General features: G+C 43.3%; 1 protein-coding gene and 1 long non-coding RNA gene across 6 annotated transcripts in view; one reads left to right on the top strand and one right to left on the bottom strand.

The window, feature by feature from the left end:
• The window catches only part of UAP1 (UDP-N-acetylglucosamine pyrophosphorylase 1), a 49,815-nt gene that overhangs the window by 12,008 nt on the left and 13,963 nt on the right, over positions 1-23,844 (top strand). For 2 of the 5 annotated variants that reach the window (XM_060644451.3, XM_060644450.3), the window contains exons 3-9: positions 6,748-6,952; positions 9,251-9,426; positions 11,252-11,424; positions 15,920-16,113; positions 17,027-17,167; positions 18,228-18,416; positions 19,523-19,573. In XM_060644451.3, the coding sequence (XP_060500434.1) occupies positions 6,748-6,952; positions 9,251-9,426; positions 11,252-11,424; positions 15,920-16,113; positions 17,027-17,167; positions 18,228-18,416; positions 19,523-19,573 (1,129 nt within the window). The remainder of the gene's footprint in view (positions 1-6,747; positions 6,953-9,250; positions 9,427-11,251; positions 11,425-15,919; positions 16,114-17,026; positions 17,168-18,227; positions 18,417-19,522; positions 19,574-23,844) is intronic. The other 3 variants (XM_060644453.3, XM_060644454.3, XM_060644455.2) reach the window with 3 other exon arrangements.
• Positions 20,468-20,812, bottom strand: LOC144614859 (uncharacterized). Its single transcript, XR_013553093.1, has 2 exons — positions 20,639-20,812; positions 20,468-20,517 (listed from the first exon to the last, which is right to left on the bottom strand). It is a non-coding gene; the product is annotated as an uncharacterized LOC144614859 (long non-coding RNA).

The following is a 23,844-nucleotide window of genomic DNA, read 5'->3' as shown; positions in this document are numbered from 1 at the left end:
GCAGGGGAGGAACGGGGGGGGGGGGGGGTGGGGGACGAAGGATCTGAAGCGGGCTGTGAGCTGACAGCAGTGAGCCCAGCACTCACGAACCATGAGGTTATGACCTGAGCTGAAGTCAGACACTCAACTGACTGAACCATCCAGGTGCCCCCCTTTAATTTAATTCTTAAGGCGTTCTGGCCAGTTGTAGAAAATGGAATGTAGAGGAGTAACTGAAAAATTTCTATTTTACAAAGCTGAGATCTGGAGAGAGAAGTAATTAGAAACTTCTATGAGAATGTCATTTTAGTAAAGATACATTGAGAAAATATGTTTGCTTGATTAAAAGAATCATCTTTATCAAAGAAATGTGTGCTTATACCGAGCACAAAACAGTCTTCCACTTTTATAATAGCCTATTAATATCTAGTATTAGCCTCTTTTGCCTGTGAGACATTTATAAAATTAATCTGAATGGTGCTTCTCTACTGTAGCACTGTGGTAGAAAAGTAAGTGGATTGTTTAGAAAAAATATATTCATAACATTACCTCCTATGTTTTCTGGAATCTAGTGCAGTGATACTATCAGTAGATTTGTTTTATATTAAAAGTAACACGTACCGGGGCACCTGGGTCGTTCAGTCAGTTAAGCGGCTGACTCGTGATTTCATCTCAGGTCGTAATCTCAGGGTTCATGAGATCAAGCCCCACGTAGGGCTCTGCCCTGGCAGCATGGAGCCTGCTTGGGATTGTCTCTCTGTTCCTCCCCAGCTTTTGCACTCTTTTTCTCTCAAAACAAATAAATAAACATTAAAAAGACTAAAAGCAACATGCTTATTTTAGAGAAATTGGAAAAATAACTAAAAATTATAAAGGAAAAAATATAAATCTCTGCCATCCCACAAGTCAGAGAGAAATACTCACTAGTATTATCTGATTGTATTTTCTTATATACACACACACATTGGGATTATGGTTTGTGTATAATTTTGTGGCTTGTTTATGAATTTGTCATGAAAAGTTTCAAGCATATTTTGAAACAAATATTTAGAGGTGAAAACAGTATGATGAACTCTCACATATGTATCACCTTGTTTAATACCAAAATTTTGCTACTCTTCCACCATCTATCTCTCCTTTTCTTTTTCTTTGCTGTAATACTTTAAGAGAAATCTCAAACATCATGTTATTTTTACCCTAATTGAGTTCAGTATTCATCTCTGTGTATACGGATATTCTACTCACGATGCTATTCTTATTCCTAATGAGATTCACAATAATCCTCCAGTACCTAAAACTGGTTCAAATAGCGGTTTCCCTTATTAGTCTGCTTTTTGTACTTGACATTTTTGGGAAATGGTTAATCTCCCAAGTAATAGTTTTACTATTCTGAAAAGTTAAAGACTTAAAATATCTTTTCGAGTAACATTCTTGGATAGTCTTCCTTTATTTCCCCTTGTCGAATAGCCTGTTTACCTGACTCATCGTCCTGGGAGTGCTGACATTTTAGATGGAAAGTTCTGGCAGGTGCTGTGCCTCGCCTGCACCTGTGCTGTCCTCCTTGTTTCGGGCGTGTGCCCAAGTCAGAGTGTGTGAGAGGAACTAGTCCAAGCCGGAAGTTATCTAGGAAGCGTTTGACCTATTTCAGGCCGCTGTTCACCCTTCTCTTTGTTTCTTATAAATGTTATCAGGAAAAGTTCTCAGGCCGTTGGGCCTATGACAGCTGACTCTCCAAGGAGAGAGATGTCGTCCAGCCCTGGAAACTGCTCGTTCAGGCTTGATTTTCTTTTTTTTAAACCTCTGATTTGGTCTATAATAGGTCCCCTCTGTGGGAAAGTCATTAAATGCCCTGCAATAGAAGGATGGAGAGATGATACAGGGCTGTACTTTCTCCTTTTTTTTTCTATATTTCTGCAGAAGAAGTTTGGGGATAGAAGCTCATAATTTCCTAATTGTCACATGGGTTAAGTACATTAATAATTAACATTTTCCCGATAGGTGCCCCGGTGCCCACGTAAAATTTATGCTGTGACAAAAACAGTTGGAAATCAAGTATTCTTGCCACGTAACTAAACAGCTTACCTAATTTTATTGGCCTGCTTAATTTCAAGCAGTATTTTATCTGTCATTGTAAGACAGATACTAATTTATGTGTTACACACTTAAAAAAATTTTTTTTAACGTTTATTTATTATTGAGAGTGAGAGACAGAGCATGAGCAGGGGAGGGGCAGAGAGATGAGGAGACACAGAATCGGAAGCAGGCTCCAGGCTCTGAGCTGTCAGCACGGAGCCTGACGCGGGGCTCGAACTCACGAACCACGAGATCATGCCCTGAGCCGAAGTTGGATGCTTAACCGACTGAGCCACCCAGGCGCCCCATCCACACTTTTTAAACATTGCACTTTTATTGCAGTGACGCAGCTGAGGTGGAGGAGGGCTTCAGCCAGCGAACGCACGATCTGATACTGCTCTCAGCATCTGTAGCTGCGTTTGGTTCTTAAAATGCAGCTGGTCTACGGGCTTCTTTCTGTCCTCACGTTTTTCTGTGCTCATCAGTGAGATGCATAAGCAGGAAGAGGTTAAGGCAGAAACCTGTTTATTGTAAATACGTGTGGATTGTGTTGTAACTCATTGGAATAGCTGTGGTCCCACGGAGATGAGACTTGAACGTGGATCCGCCCACAGTCGTACACCCCACGGGCATAATCTCAGTGCTGCTATTCGGTCACGGTGATGGGATGGGTAATCAGGTCCGCAGACGGGAAAAAGATTGAAGAAAGCATGGCAGGCTGGGGCTTAGGAAGCATGTATTTGAATAAAGAAGGAGGCCACTGTGAGCTGCTGGGTAGAGAGCTGTAAAACTGAAAACTTTGGAGAACTGGAATGAAGCAGTGCTTTAGGGAACTCATCCAGGGAAGAGAAAAGTGTAGACCGTGATACTGTGATAACTGGTTAGAGCCTGTGGAAAGCACTGGTTGGTGTTGGGTGGTCATCAGGTGACCTGAGCTGGGACATGAGGCTGGGACTTGGGGCCGGCTCCGGGAGCAGTCTCTTACCATTCATGGGCAAGGTGGCTGAGGGAGGTAATTGACCTTGGGACCGAAGATAAAAGAAAGACATCAGAAAGGAGGACTAGAGCCACATTAACAATGAAACAACTTAAAACACATGTGCTCCGTGAAGAAAATAAATACGACAAAGAGAACAAAGGCCTCTGTGTCCACAATATTTATCTGGGACTTTTTTTGAAGATGTTTAGAAATATTTCTGATTCTGACACCTTTGGAGGTATGTGAGGGTTCCGACAGACCAAAGTTACTTATCTGCAGTTCTGAAAGGTGCAAAGCCTGGTTTGCAGCAAAACCAAACTTGAACAGACATGAAACTTTTTTTTTCAACATTTATTTTTGAGAGACAGACAGAGACAGTGTGAGCAGGGGTGGGGCAGAGAGAAATGGAGACACAGAATCTGAAGCAGGCCCTGGGCTCTGAGCTGTCAGCACAGAGCCCGATGCAGAGCTTGAACCCACGAACCGTGAAATCATGACTTGAGCCAAAGTCGGACGCTTGACTGACTGAGCCACCCAGGCGCCCCGAAAAGACACAAAACTATTGATGAACTTTATTTATCCCACTTAATGGGATTACAAGGTCCAGTCTCAGATTTGCTGGAGGTAACATAGAATGTTGTGTATGTACTATATTTCATTTTCTACAGTTTGAAGAGTTCTGCCTTCTGAAGCAGATCTTTTTTTTTTTTTTTATTAATAAAGTTTATTTTTTTTTGAGAGAGAGAGCATGCACACATGTGTCAGAGAGAGAGGGAGAGAAAGAGAATCCCAAACAGGCTCCAGTGCAGAGCCTGATGCGGGGCTCAAACCCTTGAAACGTGGGATCATGATCTGAGCTGAAGTCAAGAGTCAGCAAATCTGACCCACGGAATTAGGTGTAAGGGATTATGGCCCTGTATTTCATTAAAATAATGCTTTTTGGGTCAGTGACAGCAGAATTAAATTTCTTCCCTAGAAACCGTGGTTTCTTTGATAGCTCAGGGAATAACCAAATGTAAAACCGTTTTCAAACCTGCCTTGTGTTGTCCCTGCTCCCTTCGGAATGCTTCACTTCATCTCAGTCTTTGTTACATTGGGGGCTGTGGTGCTTGCTTCAGGGGGACACAGATGTGGGATGCTGTTAGAGAGGTCAGTGTTTGGCAAATTTTGGAGAATGTGAGCTCGACCCTGCGGCTTTTCCTTGTGGGGTGGTAGGTAAGAGAGATTAAAAAAAAAAAGTAGCACTTCTCATGAATTCAGTGGAAAAGAGAAGAAAGGGCGAGAAAGAGATAGGAAGGGAAGTTTACACCCTAAAAATTACGGCGCTGTAATGTATCTATCTGTTCAGTGTTTGGGTGTGAAGAGAGAGGCTGGGGGCAGTGTAGTGCATGGCGAATAGGCCTGGGGTGAGGTTCCAAGCCTTATTCAGCTTTTCTAGTGTTGTGACCTTGGGCAAGACCTTTAATTTTTCTGAGCCTGTTATCTCTGACGTGGGGGAAATAAGACCTACCTCTTCGATTACGGTTACTAGTTAGGGTCTCATGTTACTCCAGATCTTATTAACAGACTCTGATAGGGTACAATGAAATGCCATGGAGAGTATAAAAAGACAGTTCTGGGGGCGCCTGGGTGGCTTAGTCGGCCCCTCCGACTTTGGTTCAGGTCACGATCTCCAGGTTCGTGAGTTGGAGCCCCGCATCTGGCTCTGTGCTGACAGCTTGGAGCCTGCTTCAGATTCTGTGTCTCCCTCTCTCTCTGCCCCTCCCCTGTTTGTGCTCTGTCTCCGTCTCTCTCAAAAGTAAACATTTAAAAAAAAAAAAAAAGACAGTTCTGCCTCTGGGCAAGGAAGCAAGAGAGAAAATTAGGTCTCAGGTAGCTGAGGTTAGCTTCACATCAGAAGTGAAAATTATGGGGATATCCAATGTCCTTTCAAGTTTTTTGATAGCTGGATAGTTGCTGTATCCTATCCTTGGGTTATACGTATTTCCTACTGAAGATAGGTTGTAGAATTAGGACTGGGGAAAGTTTGGATTTTACAATGGATTTGTTTACAATCCAATTTTACAATTGGATTTACAATGGATTTGTTTAGAATATTTCTTTACGTTCTTGATATACTAGCATATTAGCTTTCGGAAGGCCTCGTTAATACATCAAAAGCGTAACGACAAAGTTGGTGAATCAGACAAACCTGTGTCACTAGGGATATAAAAATAATAATAATGGATGCTGGCTACCACTGCTTTCTCTGGGCCGGTGTGCAGTTCTGGGTAGTGACGAGCTTCGTGCACAGGTTTGAGGATTTTAAGGCAAGTGTGAGATTCAGAAAACAAGAACGAAACCCATCAACCGTTGCTTTATCTCATCTGGCATTTTCCGTCTTTTCTCGCTTCCCAGAGACCCAGCTTCTGTGTTGCCTCTCCCCATAAGCTCCTTTGCCTTGTGATGCTGACCTGGTCCGGGCTTCGCATAATGAGATGGCTCTTAGAAACCACAGAGGGCAAGATTTTGTTTTTGGTTTTTTTGTTTTAAATTCAAACCGAGAGCCTCTGTGGTTAGTAACATTTACAGTTTTACGTGTTTGCATTTGGATCTTAAATCCATCTTGAATTACTTTAATTCAGAGAATAATATTTTTATCCAGGCGTTATGTTTGGTTCTTACCTACTGCTGAGTATTCAGCTGATGGAGACCGACAGGCTTGCAGGCAACAGAACTAAATCATCAACAGAAAGACTCTGGGTTTCACATTCTTGTGAGCTGGTGTAGATGGCCCTTAAAAATCCCCCAACACGGGTGCATCTTAATCCATTCTGTTAATGAATGATTACATACAATCAAATGCACTAGTTGTAGGAGCTTTTGCCGTGTTTATACACTCATGTAACCTCCACCCCAGTCGAGATATAGAACATTTCCATCACCCCCCAGAGTCTCCTGCTGCCTTTTTGCAGCCAGATCCTCTAAGCTTTTTCAGTTGAGTTAGGTTGCAAACCCAGGTGTCCTGCCTTCTTGACCACCATACCGCCTTGCTTTCCTGCGGGTTTCTTTTCTGTACATTTACTGGAGGTTGACGTGTCTGGTAAGTTTGCATGCTCATTGATGAGTTAATTGTTTATTACTGATCGATTTATAGGGCTGGAGGTAATTTAGTACCATCATCATTTATCCTGAAGCCTGGGTATCTTCTTTTATCCTTTTTCTTGACTTGCCACATCTAATAAGCGGTCAGGTACTTGTAAGACCTTCTGTTGGGCTTTGCCTTGTGATGTTACTGGAAAAAAAGTTTTTAACTCATTAAAGCATATTATTCATTATTTGGTGTCTGGTGAGTTCTATAATTAAAAAAAAATTTTTTTTTGGATGTATATTTATTTTTGAGAGCGACAGAGTGTGAGTGGGGGAGGGGCAGAGAAGAGGGAGACACGGAATCCGACGCAGGCTCCAGGCTCTGAGCTGTCAGCACAGAGCCCGACGCGGAGCTCGAACTCATGAACTGTGAGATCGTGACCTGAGCCACCCAGGTGCCCCCCGAGTTATACAATTTTTTAATAGTAAAAATGTTTTCATTAATAAGATAGCTATAGTTATTGATGATTATTTCTTGTTCTTTTTGCCTTAGGCAAATAGGGTGATTCTTTGCTGCTACTTTTTATATGAGTAATCCTAAATGCTGAATTATGGAGGTTTTGTGATACAAGTGTTTTCTTTTCTAGGACTTTTCCAGATTTCTCAGAACAAAGTGGCAGTTCTCCTTCTAGCTGGCGGGCAGGGGACGAGACTTGGTGTTGCATATCCCAAGGGAATGTATGATGTTGGTTTGCCGTCTCACAAGACGCTTTTTCAGATTCAGGCAGAGCGTATCCTGAAGCTTCAACAGTTAGCTGAAAAATACCATGGCAGCAAATGTGTCATTCCATGGTAAGATATGCCTCATTAAGGGAGAGTGTGTGAACATATATCGGTCTATGATATTCAAAATACATGTAGACTTTATTCATAAGCAGACATGTTTCCTGTTAATAATGGTTTTCCCAGGAGCTGTAATTTACTGTCTAAAAGTAATCTGTAGTATAACTAGATAGATGATCACTGTAGCCTTAATGCACAGCATATATTCGCCTCCCACTTTTACATCCCTACCTGAGTACCTCTGGGGACTCATTGGGTTTTCTCAGTGTAGAAAAAGAAACTTGATACTGATTGGTAGTTTAACTATAAATTTCTTCAAAGAAATTTTTTTAATGTATTTTGTGTGTGTGAGAGAGAGCGAGAGAGAGTGAGCACGAGCAAGGGAGGGGCAGAGAGAGAGGGAGACACAGAATCAGAAGCAGGCTCCAGGCTCTGAGCTGGCAGCACAGAGCCCGACGCGGGGCTCGAACCCACGAACTGTAAGATCATGACCTGACCCAAAGTCAGATGCTTAAATGACTGAGCCACCCAGGTGCCCTGCTATGTATAAATTTCTAATTGAAAATCAGTTTCCCTCTGAAATTTGAAGGTCTTGTTCTGTTGTTTCCATCATTGTTGTTGACAGGTCCATTGCCATTCTGTTTCCCGGTCTCTCCCTGCACACACCCCCTGGCCAGCATCTAAGGTCTCTTCTTATCTATGGCATCTGAAATTTCATGATGATGAGATACGAGTCTATTTTTAGTCGCTGCTCTGGGCACTCCAGGAGTTCTCACAGTCTAGAAACCCCTATCCCTAAGTACCAGGCTATCTCGCTCTCCCCACAGCCCACCCTTCCCACACACACCAGCTGAAAGCCCCACTGATTTCTCTGCTGGGGGCCACGCTGGATCCCCAGGGCCTGCTGGCAAGCTGTGCTCTAGGGCTCACCCTGGCCAGTGTCGGTGTCCTGAGCACCAAGAGACTATGGGAAATTCTGCTCTGCTTTGTAAAAGTTTTTGATTTGGCTCTTAAATCTCTTTCCCAGAGCAGCTTTGGAAATACATTTTGAGGGGGAAACCAGCTGTGTGTTTGAGATCCCTCAAGTCCCTGATCTTGTTATTTTAGCCCCATGTGACCCAACCAAAGCTCTGTTGGTTTCTCTCTCCTTCCGCCTGGTCCAAGCTGGAGTTCCTACCACTAGCCTGTATCCCAAGTCGGCAAATACCCCCAGGAAAAGGCAGCAGCTGCGTATCCTTAGCCCCTCTTGGAAAGATTCTCACTGTCTGGAATTTTAGTTCCCATCCATGTTGCTTCTGTAGCTCTGTGATGCCTTTAAAAATAGGCTGTTGGTAAATTTCCCAGCTTTGCTAGCTCTTCTCAACGTGAGTATTGGCCATAAACTGTTTATTTCATCTTGATTCCTTCGGGGGGTTTTGCGGGACGTCTGTGTTCTGAGTGGCCGGTATTCTGTTTAAGGCCCTGGTTCCCGCCATCATGTTGGATTTTCTTCCCTCTTCTTCCTCACAGCTCAGGATCTCTGTGCTTTTCTGCTGCAGAGTGATTTAGCCACCTCTTTGTAGTTAGAGTTCAAAATACCCAGGATAATTTGTTAAGTAGACAGATACCTAGTATTGTGGGAAATTACACCATTTTCTTTATTCATTCAACAGATACTGCATACCTCCTTCTAGGTACTGGGGATAGATCAGCAACCAAAACGGACAAAAATCCCTCCTTATATGTATGTGGTTTACATTCTAGTAAGGGCAGGAGCTACTATAGTCACTAACTGTGGTTTTAGATAGGGTTTTTTCCTCCTTTGCCATACTAGCGGGGGTTGGATTTTTGTGAAAACAGAGAGTATATTTACACTTTTATGATTTTAAATGGAGGGTGAGCAGAGCCCAGATTACATTTCAAAACTTTAGTAAAAAGAACCATGAGAGATCATTATACTGTATTACATTTACCCTTTTCTCCCTATTTATTTACAATAGGAGTTTTAAATTTAGAATACACCTTTCACAGAGTTCTAAAATGTTTTTTTAAGCCAGTTACAGGCTCTCTGTTGCAGGAGGTACGTGTAATATTGTCACATAGACGTATTTTACATGTAAAGGTTGATGAAATTACTGGAAGAAATTCCCCATGGGTAGCCTCTAATGCTCCCTTATCCAGGAAGAGGATGAAGGAGGTCAGAACAAAGAGACAGTGTGCTCAGTGATTTTTTTTTTTTTTTTTTTTAGCTTAGAAAATAGACAAGATTGAATTGTGCCCTGATTCACATGACCCTATGGCTTAGAAGGTCTACTTTTCTCTTGCAAGGTATATAATGACCAGTGGCAGAACAATGGAATCTACAAAGGAATTCTTCACAAAGCACAAGTACTTTGGTTTAAAAAAAGAGAATGTAATCTTTTTTCAGCAGGGAATGCTCCCTGCCATGAGTTTTGATGGGAAGATTATTTTGGAAGACAAGAACAAGGTTTCTATGGCTCCAGGTTTGTAAGCATGCTTACTTAAGGGTGACTGGAAATGGTAGTAACATAAGTCCTTCCATTTGGTTTTCTTCCTTTTTTTAAAAAACTTTTTAAAATGTGTATTCATTTTTGAGAGAGAGAGAGAGAGTGTGCGCACATGTGAGCCTGAGTGGGGGAGGGCAGAGAGAGAGGGAGACACAGAATCCGAAGCAGGCTCCAGGCTCCATGCTGTCAGCACAGAGCCTGATGTGGGGCTCGAACCCATGGACCATGAAATCATGACCTGAGCTGAAGTCAGATGCTTAACCGACTGAGCCACCCAGGCACCCCAGTGATTTGGATTTAAAAAATCAATGTTTAATTCATATTTAAAATTGTATCCCCATTTGGTAATGATTTAAAAAAACTGAAAATGCCAGCGGGTGACATGGTACACTTTCACAGTGTGAATGTCTGCCGCGAGAGCAACTTGGGCAGCGTGTGGGGTACTCGGTGTCTTTACCCAGTGTTTTACATCAGCAGGGTTCGTGGCTACATTACTTCTCGTAGTGAAAGATTGGGAACCGTTTACTGTTTTCATAAATAAGAGGTTAAAATGTAGTTTATCGATAGTAATGGTTCTCAAACTGTCCTAAAACAACTGTGGAGGCCTAAATGACACAGAGAAGTAGTTTCAGGTTAACTTTCGATGGGAAGCGTGACGCTGCACGCCCAGTATGGCTGGGCCACCGCTCTGAGCGCCTGCAGGTGGCGTGTGCCCGCTGCAGCCTGCTAGAGGATCCTAGACCCGTCGGCACGCTGCCAGTGTAGACACATGCAGCGACCCTGACTGTGATCCCCACTAGAAAAATAACCGTGTGGACAGATTCATATCTCTGTGAATCTTTGCTTGGAGGAAAGGCTGAAAGGGGACAAATAATAGTGTTAACGGTGGTAGTCTCCAGCTATAGGCTTTTGTGTCATCTTAATGCTTTCTTTCCTTCTTAATTATGGAACACTTTATTTTTAAGTCCAATTAAAAGTTGTCCAATTAAAAAAAATTTTTTTTAATGTTTATTTATTTTTGAGAGAGAGAGAAAGAGCAGGGGAGGGGCAGAGAGAGAGGGAGACATAGAATCCAGAGCAGGCTCCAGGCTCTGAGCGGTCAGCACAGAGCCTGACGCGGGGCTCGAACCCACAAACCACGAGATCATGACCTGAGCCGAAGTTGGACGCTTAACTGACTGAACCACCCGGGTGCCCCACAGTTGTCCAGTTTTTCAAGCTGAGGCTGCAAGTGTTGATGGAAGAAGTACATTAAAGCAGCACTAAAAATAGATGTGAAAGAAGAGGCTTTTACCTATATTTATTTTAAATCTGACCTTCATATTAACCTGGTTTCCTAATGAGTTATTTGGTATAATATGCTCATGTATTTTTATTTTTGAGATGGGGGAAATTGTCAGTGATGGCGCTGTAAACATAGAGCTAACTTGAATCGTACAAATATTGGCAACGCTTGAAATGTTATGAAATAATCATTACCTGATAAATAATTTTATATTTCCCAATGTATTATGGGCTAAATGGTTAAAAGGGCTGAGTTAAAAAGAGACGTATGGTCTTTGGGTTGCCTGGCCCTGCATTAACGTTACCCTCTCAGTTCTGCTAAATTACTTTCACAGTCATGTAGTCTAATATTTTGACACCCCCATTCTTCCTTACGGATACTTTTCTTGACACTGTGATGTAAAACTGCTTTTCAGAGCTCTTCACCCCAGTTTGACAGCATTAGCCCAGGTAACAGTTTTGCTGTACCTTCTGAATGGGTTTTGGTGTGCTACTAATGGGCTCTTTTATTTCCCAGATGGGAATGGTGGTCTTTATCGGGCACTTGCAGCCCAGAATATCGTGGAGGACATGGAACAGAGAGGCATTTGGAGCATTCACGTCTACTGTGTTGACAACATTCTGGTGAAAGTGGCAGACCCCCGGTTCATTGGCTTCTGCATCCAGAAAGGAGCAGATTGTGGTGCAAAGGTAATACCTTCCCCAACCGTAGCGAGGCTCCAGGTGGATTTGCTCTGTCAGGATGTATATTCCAGGACTCAAACTAGAATTATTAGGGTGATTGGAATATTTTCTCTCTCTCCAGTAACTAAATTATCCCCCACCTGCTTTTTCTCTTAAATTGGCAGCTTTTGATTCTAGAAATAATGTTCTGTGCTTGTGTGTGGATGATTTGTTAAGTACTGGGAAAGTGAATGATCATCACTAGGCCCGGGATGGATTCGTTAATACCAAGCTGTGTTTGGGCTCAGTCGGTTAAGTGTCCAACTTCGGCTCAGGTCATGATCTTACGCTTCGTGGGTTTGAGCCCCGTGTCGGGCTCTGTGCTGCCAGCTCAGAGCCTGGAGCCTGCTTCTGATTCTTTGTCTCCTTCTCTCTCTGCCCCTCCCCTACTTGCACCTTCTCTCTCTCTCTCTCTCAGAAATAAACATTAAAAATTAAAAAAATATCAAGTTGTATTTGATCAGATTAACCCACTTTCTTCCAGTGACAAAGTTGCTGGAGTAGGAGGAAGGGAAGTGTGGTGGGAATAGCAGATGTAGATTTCAGCAAGGCATTTGACAAGCTACCTCGTGGTAATCTTATGATTAAGACGGAAATGTGCAGAGAAGGGCAATGAAGGAGATTGTTAACTGCTTGACAGCCATCAACATAACACACTAATATTAAGATAGACGGGGTGGGTGGGAAAAAGCGGGGAGGTCTGTATCGCCATGTGACAAGACTGGTCTTGCCATTTTCTTTTCAACATTGTTTTAGTTGCACAGATGATGATATAGGAGGCATGCCTATGTGGCAGTGAACAAAACGTGTCGTGTTTCTAGGAAAAAATAGAGAACATGAAAACACTGCGAAAGATTTAAAAATATTAATACCAATACTTGTTTTCTGGAAATCTGTAAAAGTATCAGTTCTCACCAAATTAAAGTATAACACAATTTTGGTCAAAGTCCCAGTGAGACTATTTGGGGGACACTTAACAAAATGATCGTAAACTTTAGAAAAAACATGTAAATATGGCCAGGAAAATGCTGAGAGAAGGTGAGAAGGAGGGAGGAGGGTTGGAGACAGTCTACCAGGTATTAAAATGGGTTGTACATAAAAAAAAAAAGGAGTCCTGAAACCAGAGTAGAATGACAGATTGATGGAACAGAGTAAAGCAGTCAGAAATCAATCCATGTACACGTAAGAATGCTGTATGTAAACACATGGCATTTCAGATCGGTGGGGGAAATGAATGAGATAACTGGCTGAAAATAAAGTAAAATCTCATCCTCAAAGCTCATACCAAAATCAGTTTCAAATGGATTACAAAGTTAAGTATAAAAAAAACCCCATAAAAATGTTAGAAGAAAAAAATACTGACATGAAGGGAAGACCTTTCTGCCAAAAGCAAAAGCTATATACCACAGGCTTCTGACACAAACAGATTAGACTAGATATAAATTTGAAATATTTGGATTTAAAAAGCATACCATAAAAAGCATATCGTAGCCTTGGTTTGAGATATTTTCTATTATAAAGATGTCATTTCTCTTAAAATTAATCTGTAAATCTAATGCAAAGCCATAAAAGCTGAAGTTTTAAATTTACCAGTGCGGGTTTCGAGAAATTAAACTGGTAGACCCCAGTAAGACTCTTCTAGACTCTGAAAATAGAAAGTTGGTTCTGTTATTTAAGACCTCTCTCTGTTTTAATACTGTATGAGTATCTGCACTGTATTGTAAATGGTTATTAAATTATAATAGAAACAGGGCATTTGAAGTAGCTGAGCCTTAAACAAAAATAAAAAATAAAAACTAGACTGTATTTCTGACTTTGCTCCGCTTGGTGTCACTCTTCCTTCTAAAACAGAAACTTTAATTTTGCTGCTCTGGGCTTCAGGTCAATTTAAATTCTATACGATCCGAGTGGCGAACCTGGAAAGAACCTCAGAGATCATCTCATCAGCCCCTTTGATCTCAGAAACGAGCACTCTGAGGCCCAGTTCTAAGTGAGCTCCAGGCTCAAGGTCATTCATCCCCATTCACAGAAACAGGATTAGAATTCACATTCCCCAACTCCTAGTTGTAGTATGCTATCACATTATAAAACCGAACTCTTAGGAGTGACTACGTTTTTGCCGACAGCTTAAAAACCTTGAAATCAGATGTACTACTATTTGTGAGTATACTGGTCACACAGAGATAGATACAGGTGTAACCTGTCCCTCTTCACCACCTGTGGGTTCTCCAGGACTCTGAGTCCTCCCGCTTAGTTCTGTGTCTGGAACATAATGCAGAAGTCACTCAGTGAGTGACCACGTAGTCAGATGGACTACTCCGTTGTCAAATTGCGGTAAGACTGGGTGTATGTTAAAAACTTTTAGAGATGGCAGAAAGCCCTTATGTAATCTGCCCTCCCACCCTTTTTGTTTTAATTGAAAACCAAGATGTCGAGATATATTTTTACGAACATCTGAATTAGGGAGTTATTCATAGTGTGGTAGTGGAACTCTTTTCATTACTTCTTTAAAAGGCTCCCGTCTTTGTGAATTCAGGAATTCAGTATTTTTCATGGAGTGAGAACCTTGAGAAAAGACTTAGAGCGGTGGTTTGCAGAAGCCCAGCGCTAACCGGGCAGGAACCATTGTTAACTGGAGGTCGTCACTCTGTAGAGCAGTTGCTTGAGCTTTGAGCTTGAACTTGGAGCTTGGAGTGGTACTTCAAACTCAGCTTTTCAGGATTTCCCTTGGAGAAAGTCAAGCAAACTTCTTAATTTTGTGCTGTCTAACTTTCTGTGTAATGGAAACTGACCTTCCGTTTACGCAGTTTGCAAATGCATTCTTCTGTAATCTAGACTTTTGTAATATTTGGAGGGTCAAGAGTTGTCATAGAAGTACATCTTTCACTGACAGATTAACCCTTGGGAACCGTAAAGTGTGAATGTGCTCAGGTTTGTTCTCTATGGCTGGTCGGAGTAGGGGCACACAGAGGTGACTGGAAAATCTAGTGTGTGTGTGTGTGTGTGTAGGTTTAAATGGGAGCGAGAGGACTCTATTCCAAATTCCGTGTCTAGTGAGACCCCCAACTGTGGAGGTGGTGAGGGTGAGGGGTTGATAGATTAGAATTGCACATAGGCCTGTGATTGATGGAAATCATTTTGTTGTATGTTTCCCCCCAGTGTAATCCACTTCCTTGGTAGAAAATTGAACAGTGTGCTCCTTTCAGGGTGGCAAACAGTGAAACCACACAGCGGACTTCCGTGCCCGGTAGCCCTGCCTCACCGAGCTAGACTCTGTGCCTGTCGCTGTAATTGCTGTGTAAACGAAGTCCTCAATGGTGGCTTTGGTTGTCTGGAGGAGACTGCCGCTGGCCGGGTTTATTTTAAGAAATCAATTGCGGAGGAAAAGTTTTAACTTTATTGATGTGGATTTCATGTATGCTTAGGATAGACTTTTTAGTTTGGGGACAGATTTTTCAAACTACTCCAAAGCATGCTGGATTGCTCGTTGAACAGGGCAGACAGCAGTATCTTTAAAACGTTCCCGTTGTTTGAATCTTCTGTCGGGTATTCATCTCATCTGAATCTTGATTTTATTTTAGCGTATCTCACACAGTGCTTAACGTAATTTTCTTCTGAACATTTCATTTAGGTCAGTGATGTGTTGGATTAGGGTGGTGGGGTATCAGAATCACTTGTGAGGGTTTTTTTTTCTTCTTAAATTACATATTCTACATTTCCCTGTGATTTAGGTATATACCTTTCTCTCAGCTCCCCCCAGCCTAGAGCCATTGATAGATGATCAAGTCACTGGTTTCCAAACTTTCTTTAAAGCATAGAATCAACTTCAGACAAAGTCTAACATGCAAAACAGATAAGTATTGGGCAGGCTTTTCTGATTGAAGTTGGAGCCAGATCCCAGTGACCTGCCTGCCTTGACGCCCCCTACCTCCTCGCCAACTCCTGGAAAAACAAGGAACATGCCGTATTCATGAATGAAAACAAAAGAAGCGCCATTTTCAAATGAAATAATGATTCAGGCAATACGAAATGAGAGACCAAATGCCTTACGTTTGTATTAATGAATCCCAGAGAAATATCATTTCATTTATTCTCAACCGTTGAGTGTCATTAAGGGTAAATTAATTAAAATAAGGTATTTGCGGGGAAGTAGACTCCTCATTTAATTATTCCCAGTCAAATGTGATTTCCTCTGGGCTCTGTGTGTGTGACGGCATTTCTCTTCCATGGTTTAGTTAGGTGATAAACAGGAAGGAGATAATTTACTTCATTTCCAGTTGGACAGTAGTCTGTCAAAGAATATAAAGATGGGTAGGTGGCAGTCTGCAGTTAGAGATTCCTTTTGACTTAATGCCTTAAAGACAATGTAAGCAAGACTGTAGGTGTGGCTTTTGAAAATGGCAAATCTCCAATATCTCATTTGATCGTATTTCTTTTCCTGCTGCTGTCTTTCTTGGGGCAGGTGGTGGAGAAAACGAACCCTACGGAGCCCGTGGGAGTGGTTTGCCGAGTGGACGGAGTCTACCAGGTGGTGGAATATAGTGAGATCTCCCTGGCAACAGCTCAGAAACGAAGCTCGGACGGGCGACTGCTGTTCAATGCGGGGAACATTGCCAACCACTTCTTCACTGTCCCGTTTCTGAGAGATGTTGTCAAGTATGAGCAAGATAGATTCTTCTGTCATTACTCAGGAACTAAGTCACTTGAGAAGGAGGAAGACACCCAAGTCCTTATTCTGTGGAATTCATCTTCTCCCCTGAAGATCACCCTCATCAAGTGGAAATTTATCTCACATTGTTGTTGTTTGCACATGATAGGGTGCACATCTCTAGGAGCCTGTCTGCCCTGCGTCTAGGGCCTCAGAATTCCTGCTGGTGGACGCAGGTCATCTAGTGTTGAAAGGCTGCCCGCCCAATTTTAGCTGGCTCCCAGACTAGCATTCAGGAACCAGTAGGGAAAGGAACCGGAGACCTGGGTGGAAATCAGCGTGGTGGGATAAAAGCATAACATCAGAAGCTTCTTTAATCCATCGGTCTGTTAAGGGAAGGACCTTCTCACTGTCTGCTTCACGTGATAGCTTTTAGACATTCATGATGATGGTTTACTTCTCAAAAAGTCCCTGAGCTTTACTGTAGGGTATTGACTCCAGTTCCACAATACCTCCCGTCCCACTCTGCGCTTTGTAGCTGTGTTAGTTGATTTGTCCATAACAACTGTCAATCCTCATCCTCCCATTCCACACTTCACGGGCTCTCGGTTGGGAAAGTTGGGGCAAAGAACAGAACCTTTTTTGGAAGACATGGAAACTGGGAGAGACATTGGTGTGAGCTGTGGTGTGTGCTCTTTACCGTGGAGATCGTTACTGGAGTCTTTTAAAACTAAGGAGGTGCATAGGGAAATCTGTTCACTTCATATTTAAACGTGAACCGAGACTTCCCAGATGCGCTTCACTTTGACAGTCTTAGCAAGGTTGTGGGTGCATTTGTGCCTGAGTGTGATTATAGGATTTTCTGGCATTTTAACTTCGGAAAGTGATTATGTCTTTTTTTTTTTTTTTCCCCCTACTCAGTATTTATGAACCTCAGTTGCAGCACCATGTGGCTCAAAAGAAGATTCCCTACGTGGATTCCCAGGGGCAGTTAATTAAGCCAGACAAACCAAATGGAATAAAGATGGAAAAATTTGTCTTTGACATCTTCCAGTTTGCAAAGTATGTTTTCAGCAGCACCAGTAAGATTAGCTACAGGTCTTGAAATGTTGCTTTTCACTCCGTTAGGCCAGGACGCTGTTTTCTGCAAACACTCGGGAGCATGTATGTGAGGGGTGGTGTTGTGGCTGTGAGTGTCCTGTCGAGACTCATTATCATTCTCTCAAAGCGCCAACCTGGGAGTATGATTTGAGTTGCCTGTATGTTTTCTTTCTTTCTTTTTTTTTTTTTCTTTAATTTTAATGTTTATTTATTTTTGAGAGAGAGACAGAGCACGAGCGGGGGAGGGTCAGAGAGAGAGGGAGACACAGAATCTGAAACAGACTGCAGGCTCTGAGCCGTCAGCACAGAGCCCCACGCGGGGGCTCGAACTCGCGAACCATGAGATCGTGACCTGAGCTGAAGCCGGACGCTCAGCCGACTGGGCCACCCAGGCGCCCCAACCTGTATGTTTTCTTTACACCCTTTAGTCCATTGTCTGACTCTCCTGCAAAATTGTTAAATTTTGTTAAAATTGTCACTTACTTTGGCTAAGAGACTGAAAGGTTGAGCTAGGGAATTGGCCCAGTTTGTGCGTAGGCTGTCTTACTGACCTCTAAGTATGTGTTTCGGAGAACATGACTTTAGATTCTGTAGCTCTCCATCAGAGATCACATTCGAGGCTGAGGTATGTGGCTCCGAATTTGGCCAGTGTACAAATGCAGAAGACGAATTAGCTGTATAAGATTCATCTTCCCCTGTGGGCTTCTAAGGCATCTTTTTTTGCCTCCCCCCTTTCCCACCCCCAGAACAGATACTCATGGGTTTTGCATTAAGATTTCTGACCTTTCTGACTTAAGATGAAGTGTTTTGTAGTTTGGGGTGAAAATAATTTCTCATTTTTGCATTGGAGAAAAGAATTCCAGCTTTAGTCTAGGGACGAGCAGGATATCTTTCAGTGTTCGTCTGGAATCAGGTTAAGACCAGCTGTTGAGGACCAGGGCTTAGCTGTGTAGACGGATCACAGCTGTGTTTACAGTTTTAAACTTTGTGATAAAGTGGTTCCTGTATGGCTCCACTCCAGGAAGTTTGTGGTGTATGAAGTACTACGTGAAGATGAGTTTTCCCCGCTGAAGAACGCGGACAGTCACAACGGGAAGGACAATCCTACCACCGCGCGACACGCCCTGTTGTCCCTTCATCACTGCTGGGTCCTCAACGCGGGGGGCCACTTCATAGACGAAAACGGCTCTCGCCTCCCAGCCATTCCTCGGTAAGTCAGTGTCTGATCTCGTGTGTGTGGACGCTTCCTGGACTTTGTCTCCTCGGGCCTTTCTCTTTTCCCTCTGACTGTTCCTAGATGTTTTTTCAAAAAGCATAGTATTGACGTGGGCAGTTCCCAGCGTATGATGGCTTTTGCCCGTTACAAAGAGAGTGATAGCTTTTCTTCCCTTTAAAGAGGAATCGCTTCTGAATCTCTCGTTTTGGATACGCGACCACCATGTCCGTGTATGACTCTTGCTGAAGGGCGGTCAGGAGGGAATCCTGTTGGCATGCCATATGGGTAAAGCCCGCCGGGGGCACACTGCACCGCAGAGTGAGAGCACTGGTTGTTGCCACTCACGTGCCCGTGGCCTCACTACTTGTGCCATCTGTGAGACTCCCCACCTGCCACTTCCCGCCAGAGACCCGCCACCCACATGTGACCTATGAGATGTCGGCCCGCTGCCCCTCCGACTGCGGCTCCTTCACTGTCACTGGGGGAGGCGCCGGGAAAGGAAGGGGGTGGCACTGGCATTCACTGATACTCAAACTTGAGAAATGTTTTGGGATTTAAAAGTTAGAAAAAAGAAGGCACTTCTAGCTATTTAAGTCTAAGAGAAAGCACTTTTAAGCTAACTCTTGAATTTTATGATCAAACCCTCACTGGCACCTAGAATTACCCCCTTCAAACTCATTTGATATTTGTGCACTTATGTACAAAACAGGCTGCCGTGTAATTTATGTTCATAACGGATAAAATGGCCGGCTGCATGCTCAAAAGCGCTAGAATGCCTTGGGGAACGTTAGAACATCCGCCAGCTGACTGGTCCGTGAGCGTGCTTTTACCAGCAGGGCCGGGGCTGGGCTGTGTCGCAGCCTGGAGCCACGTTCAGGCTCTGTCTCGTCAACAGGTTTGCTCTGTGGCCCGTCAGTTGTCCTTCATGCTTCGTCGCTGGCCGTTGAGTTTTGTTTTTACCCTTTCCGATTTCCTTTGCCAAGTTTATAATTTACCATACATCGACATGCCTTTCAGTCAAGTATATTTTGCATTTCCACTTCATTGTTATTGTTTGATTTGTTTTCCATTCCCATTAATGCTTATTTATTCCTACATAGCAGTGCTACAAATGGGAAGTCAGAGACCATCACAACTGATGTCAATCTCAAGTAAATATCCCAGCCTGCCCGCAGCGCATGGTGACGGGGCTGTGCTTCCCTCCATACTAACTGGCGTTTGTAGCTTTAGTGCTCTGCCCTTTGGTGGTCCGGGGCGGGTGGACGGTTGAAGCTTTGGTGGGGGTGTCCTGCGCTTACTTGGTGGCCGGTATCTGTCGGGATGACACTAACTCAGAGTCTCCGTGCATGCTGGCAGTGGGGAGCATGCTCTACTAGAGAATCTGACGTGGACGTTTGAGTCTGTAGTGACAGATCCACTAGTGATGGGTAAGGCCTTGGGCAAGTTCCAGGCCGGGAGAGCGAGTGGAGACCCCAGCATCAGCTAGATAAGAAGAGCATTCTGAAGAGGTGTCTCACTGAATTGGAGATGTGCTCTCAGTATAAAGCTAGCGGCCTCCGTTGTGTCTGATGGCTCTTAACATAGAGAAAACTGTTCTTTTAGTGTTTTCTCATACTAACAGCTCCCTTCCGTGTGTTAATTTTGTGTGTTAATTTTAGTCAGTTCTTATCCTGCGCCCAAAGAAAGAAGCTTTTTGTCCGAATGGCAGATAATTTGCAGCTAGAAGTAACACAAATCCTGTCTCATCGGGGTATTGATGGCGTTTGCAAAAGCCATTATCCTTATAGCTAAAGAGGCAGTCTGGTGTTCTTGCTACGTCTGAAAAGTTATTTAGTTAGAAGTTTTAAGCGTCGAAGATACTTTGGGAAACGTACAGGGCGGAGGATCTGGAGATGAGAGTTCTCTCAGAAGTAGCCACGGATGGGGGGGATGCCTGGGTGGCTCAGTCGGTTGAGCGTCTGGCTTCGGCTCAGGTCATGATCTCACAGTCCGTGAGTTCGAGCCCCGCATTGGGCTCTGTGCTGATAGCTCGGAGTCTGCTCAGATTCTGTGTCTTCCTCTCTCTGACCCTCCCCCGTTCATGCTCTGTTTCTCTCTGTCTCAAAAATAAACAAACATTAAAAAAATTTTTTTAGAAAAGAAGTAGCCACAGGGATGTGATATCTTTTTCGTCCTTGTGATTGTTTTTCCTTTTTTTTTCTGCCTGTGTCACTCACCTTTTCCCTATGGAGATGGGTCCCTGTCGGTGTCGGTGTCTCCTTGCCCGTAGACGAGGAAGTGGGATCACAGCTCTGGCTAGTTTCTTATAGGAACCAAAGGTGACTGTTGCCCTTCATGCCTTTGGGAACCAAGATGCAGAACACTGTGTTATTTTCTGCCCCATCCATCATTTTTAAAATACGGAAGCAAGGTGCTTTTATTTTATTTATTTATTTTATTTTATTTGTTTTAAACGTTTATTTATTTTTGAGACAGACAAGCAGGGGAGGAGCAGAGAGAGAGGGAGACACGGAATCCAAAGCAGGCTCCAGGCTCTGAGCTGTCAGCGCAGAGCCTGATGTGGGGCTCGAACTCACAAACTGTGAGATCGTGACCTGAGCCGAAGTCGCTTGCTTAACCAGCTGAACCACCCAGGCGCTGCAGAAGCAAGGCGCTTTTATAATTTAAGAAATAGATTTTTGACCCAAAATATCTTTCTCACTGAGCCACAGCCTTTTTTTTTTTTTTTTTAATGTATATTTTTTGAGGGAGCAAGAAAGAGCACACATACACAAGAGGGGCAGAGAGTGAGGGAGACAGAGGCGTTGAAGCAGGCTCTGTGCGGAGAGTGGAGAGCCCGACATGGGGCTTGAACTCATGAGCTGAGTTCATGACCTGAGAGATCATGACCTGTCCCAAAGTTAGAGGCTGAACCGATTGAGCCACCCAGGCACCCTGAGCCACAGCTTTTAACCTCAAAAAGTGAAATAGTTTCTTAATGACAGAGCTGAAATCAGCAGCCAGCTACCTCCGTTGAGATACAAAATGTTTTAAACACTAGTTGTTGTTTGGGTTCTCTTATATAGTACGTGTCTCCCCAATGATGTCCTTTTAGCCATTTGTAGAATAATTAAACTGAAATCAAAGTTGAGCCCCCAATGAGATTGCGGACTTAGAAATAAAATTGTTCCTGCTGAAATTCTTCTCTCTAAAGGGTGTCCTCAAGTGAGTAGAAAAAGATTACTTGTAAGTGAGAGGTGACAAGGAGGTATTTTGTATAAAGGAAACAGCTGGGAGATACTCTGAAAGAATGGAAACAAGGTGCTGAGTTTTGACCAGGTGACATTAGTTCTAGTTTTCATCTTAATCCCTATGGAGCAGTTAGTTACCAAAAGTACTCTTGGCCAAAGACTTGGGGAACAGTACTGTCACTGGTTTAAGTTGCTGATCTCCTGCGATTTTGCATTTGGTGATGGGAGCTTCTGTCTTTCCTCCTTCTGGGCATCCAGCTTTATTCAAAGTGGCTTTCTTTTCTTTGTGGTACGTGAAGAGAAGTTACATTTAGGTCAGCTATGTGTTCCTCGGGTCCAAAACCACCTTCTGATCGTGGCAGACGTCAAATTCCTCACGGGTTCTGGTGGGACGGGGCTGTTGTGTGCCTCTCATCGGTGAGACGGGTCCTTGTTTTTCCCATATGGTTTAATATGACTCCGAGCTGCCCCAGAGGGTCGGGACCAGATTTCTTGAGCTCTTTTGATAGAATCTGACACAGATCTGGATAGATGTGTGCCCCATTTTTTAAATTCGTCTTTTCTCCAAATTAGTCTGTCAGCCGTCTACCTCCGTACTTCATTTATTCGTTCAGCCAGCAAACCTTTGTAGGCCTGCTCACAGACCTTCATTCCTGCAGTAGTTTTCACAAGAGAAAAGAGTCCTTTCTTAAGCCTACTGGGAGGTCAAGATGCATAAGAGTTAAGTAACATCATCAGGCAGTGTGTGTTAATGTGTTAAATGTATGACATAAGTAATTATTATTATTTAGGAGGCAGTGACTTAGCAGATGTCTCTCATATATATATATATATATATTTTGGTATAAATAAATGAGAGCAATCACTACGAGATGCAGTGGTCAAGGGAAGGTTGGGGCTTGTGCTGAATCTTGGAGGATGGGTATAATTTGGATAGTCCAGATTTTTATTTGACATGGTTGAGAATGACTTGGAATAATCCAAAGTGTGTGCAGCTGGCTGGTTTGAGTGAAAAGCAGCAGGGCAAGCTGGAGAAGGATCTAGAACACCTTGAACTCAAGCTACATGGTTCTGTTTCTTTATTTTTAATATCTATTTGTTTTTGAGAGGTCACAAGTAGGGAAGGGGCAGGGGGTGGGGGGACAGAGGATTCCAAGCAGGCTCTGTGCCGACAGGCTGACAGCAGTGAGCCCAAGGTGGGGCCCAAAGTCACGGACTGTGAGATCATGACCTGAGCTGAAGGTGGGTGTCCGCTCAACTGACTGAGCCACCCACGTGCCCCCACATGGTTCTGTGTAGAAAAGGAAGCTTGGGCATCGCCCTGTGATTTTGACTCCGCCAAAGCTTCGGATACATATTTGGTAAAACAAAGGAAAGCTGCCGTTTGAGGTTGTGAAAGACTAGTTCTTGTGTGCTCTCAGTCCTACCGGTGGAAAAACCTAGAAAGAGGTCTCATGCCTTTAAGCATATTAAAAACACTGCTTATTGACTTTTACATTAAAAGCTTTAGAAACTTTTAGAAACTCAGGATCGAGTAGCTATATATGTTAGAATGTGATCTAGGGGAAGCAGATGGTGACTTTGGCCTTGTCTTTGCTTGGGTTGCATTCTGCCTTAGCTCTTGGAAAAGAGACTTTGGTGAAAGTAGCAGAGAGGCACTTTGAAACATCAGATGAATCAGCTCAGCTAATCCAGGTGGTTTGGATTGCACGGAAAATGTAAACCGGGAAATAACTCACCTTTAGAACAGCGCTGTCCAGTAGAACTTTCTGTAGTGAAGGAAATGTTCTATGTCTGTGCCATCTGATTGGTCAGTCATTAGCCATTCACAGCTACCGAGCACTTGAAATGTGGGTTTTGTGACCAAGGAACTGAATTTTAGAATTTTAGTTAATTTCAAAAATTTAAATTTAAGGAACTGCATGTGGCAGGTGGCCAATGTCTGTTGGACAGTACAGCTTTAGAATGTTTGTCCATATTAGTACTTACTTGAGAGTACTTCACTCTCAAGGTCGTGGTCAGGATTAAGGTGAAATATGAAGGGTTCAGAGTACTTAGCGGGCCTGGACCGTAGTATATATTCTATAGTATAGAGTCCATAAATAGTCCCTTCTTTATGACATTCAAACTTAACCATGGTAAAAGATGAGATGTGCGTTAGAGGGATACGTGTAACGATACAGGTGAAGTGC

This window comes from Panthera onca, chromosome F1 (assembly GCF_046562875.1).
Source record: "Panthera onca isolate mPanOnc1 chromosome F1, mPanOnc1 haplotype 2, whole genome shotgun sequence".
Taxonomy (NCBI): Eukaryota; Metazoa; Chordata; class Mammalia; order Carnivora; family Felidae; genus Panthera; species Panthera onca.
Note: the sequence above shows the minus strand (reverse complement) of the source record. Positions and strands in the feature narration are given on the sequence as shown.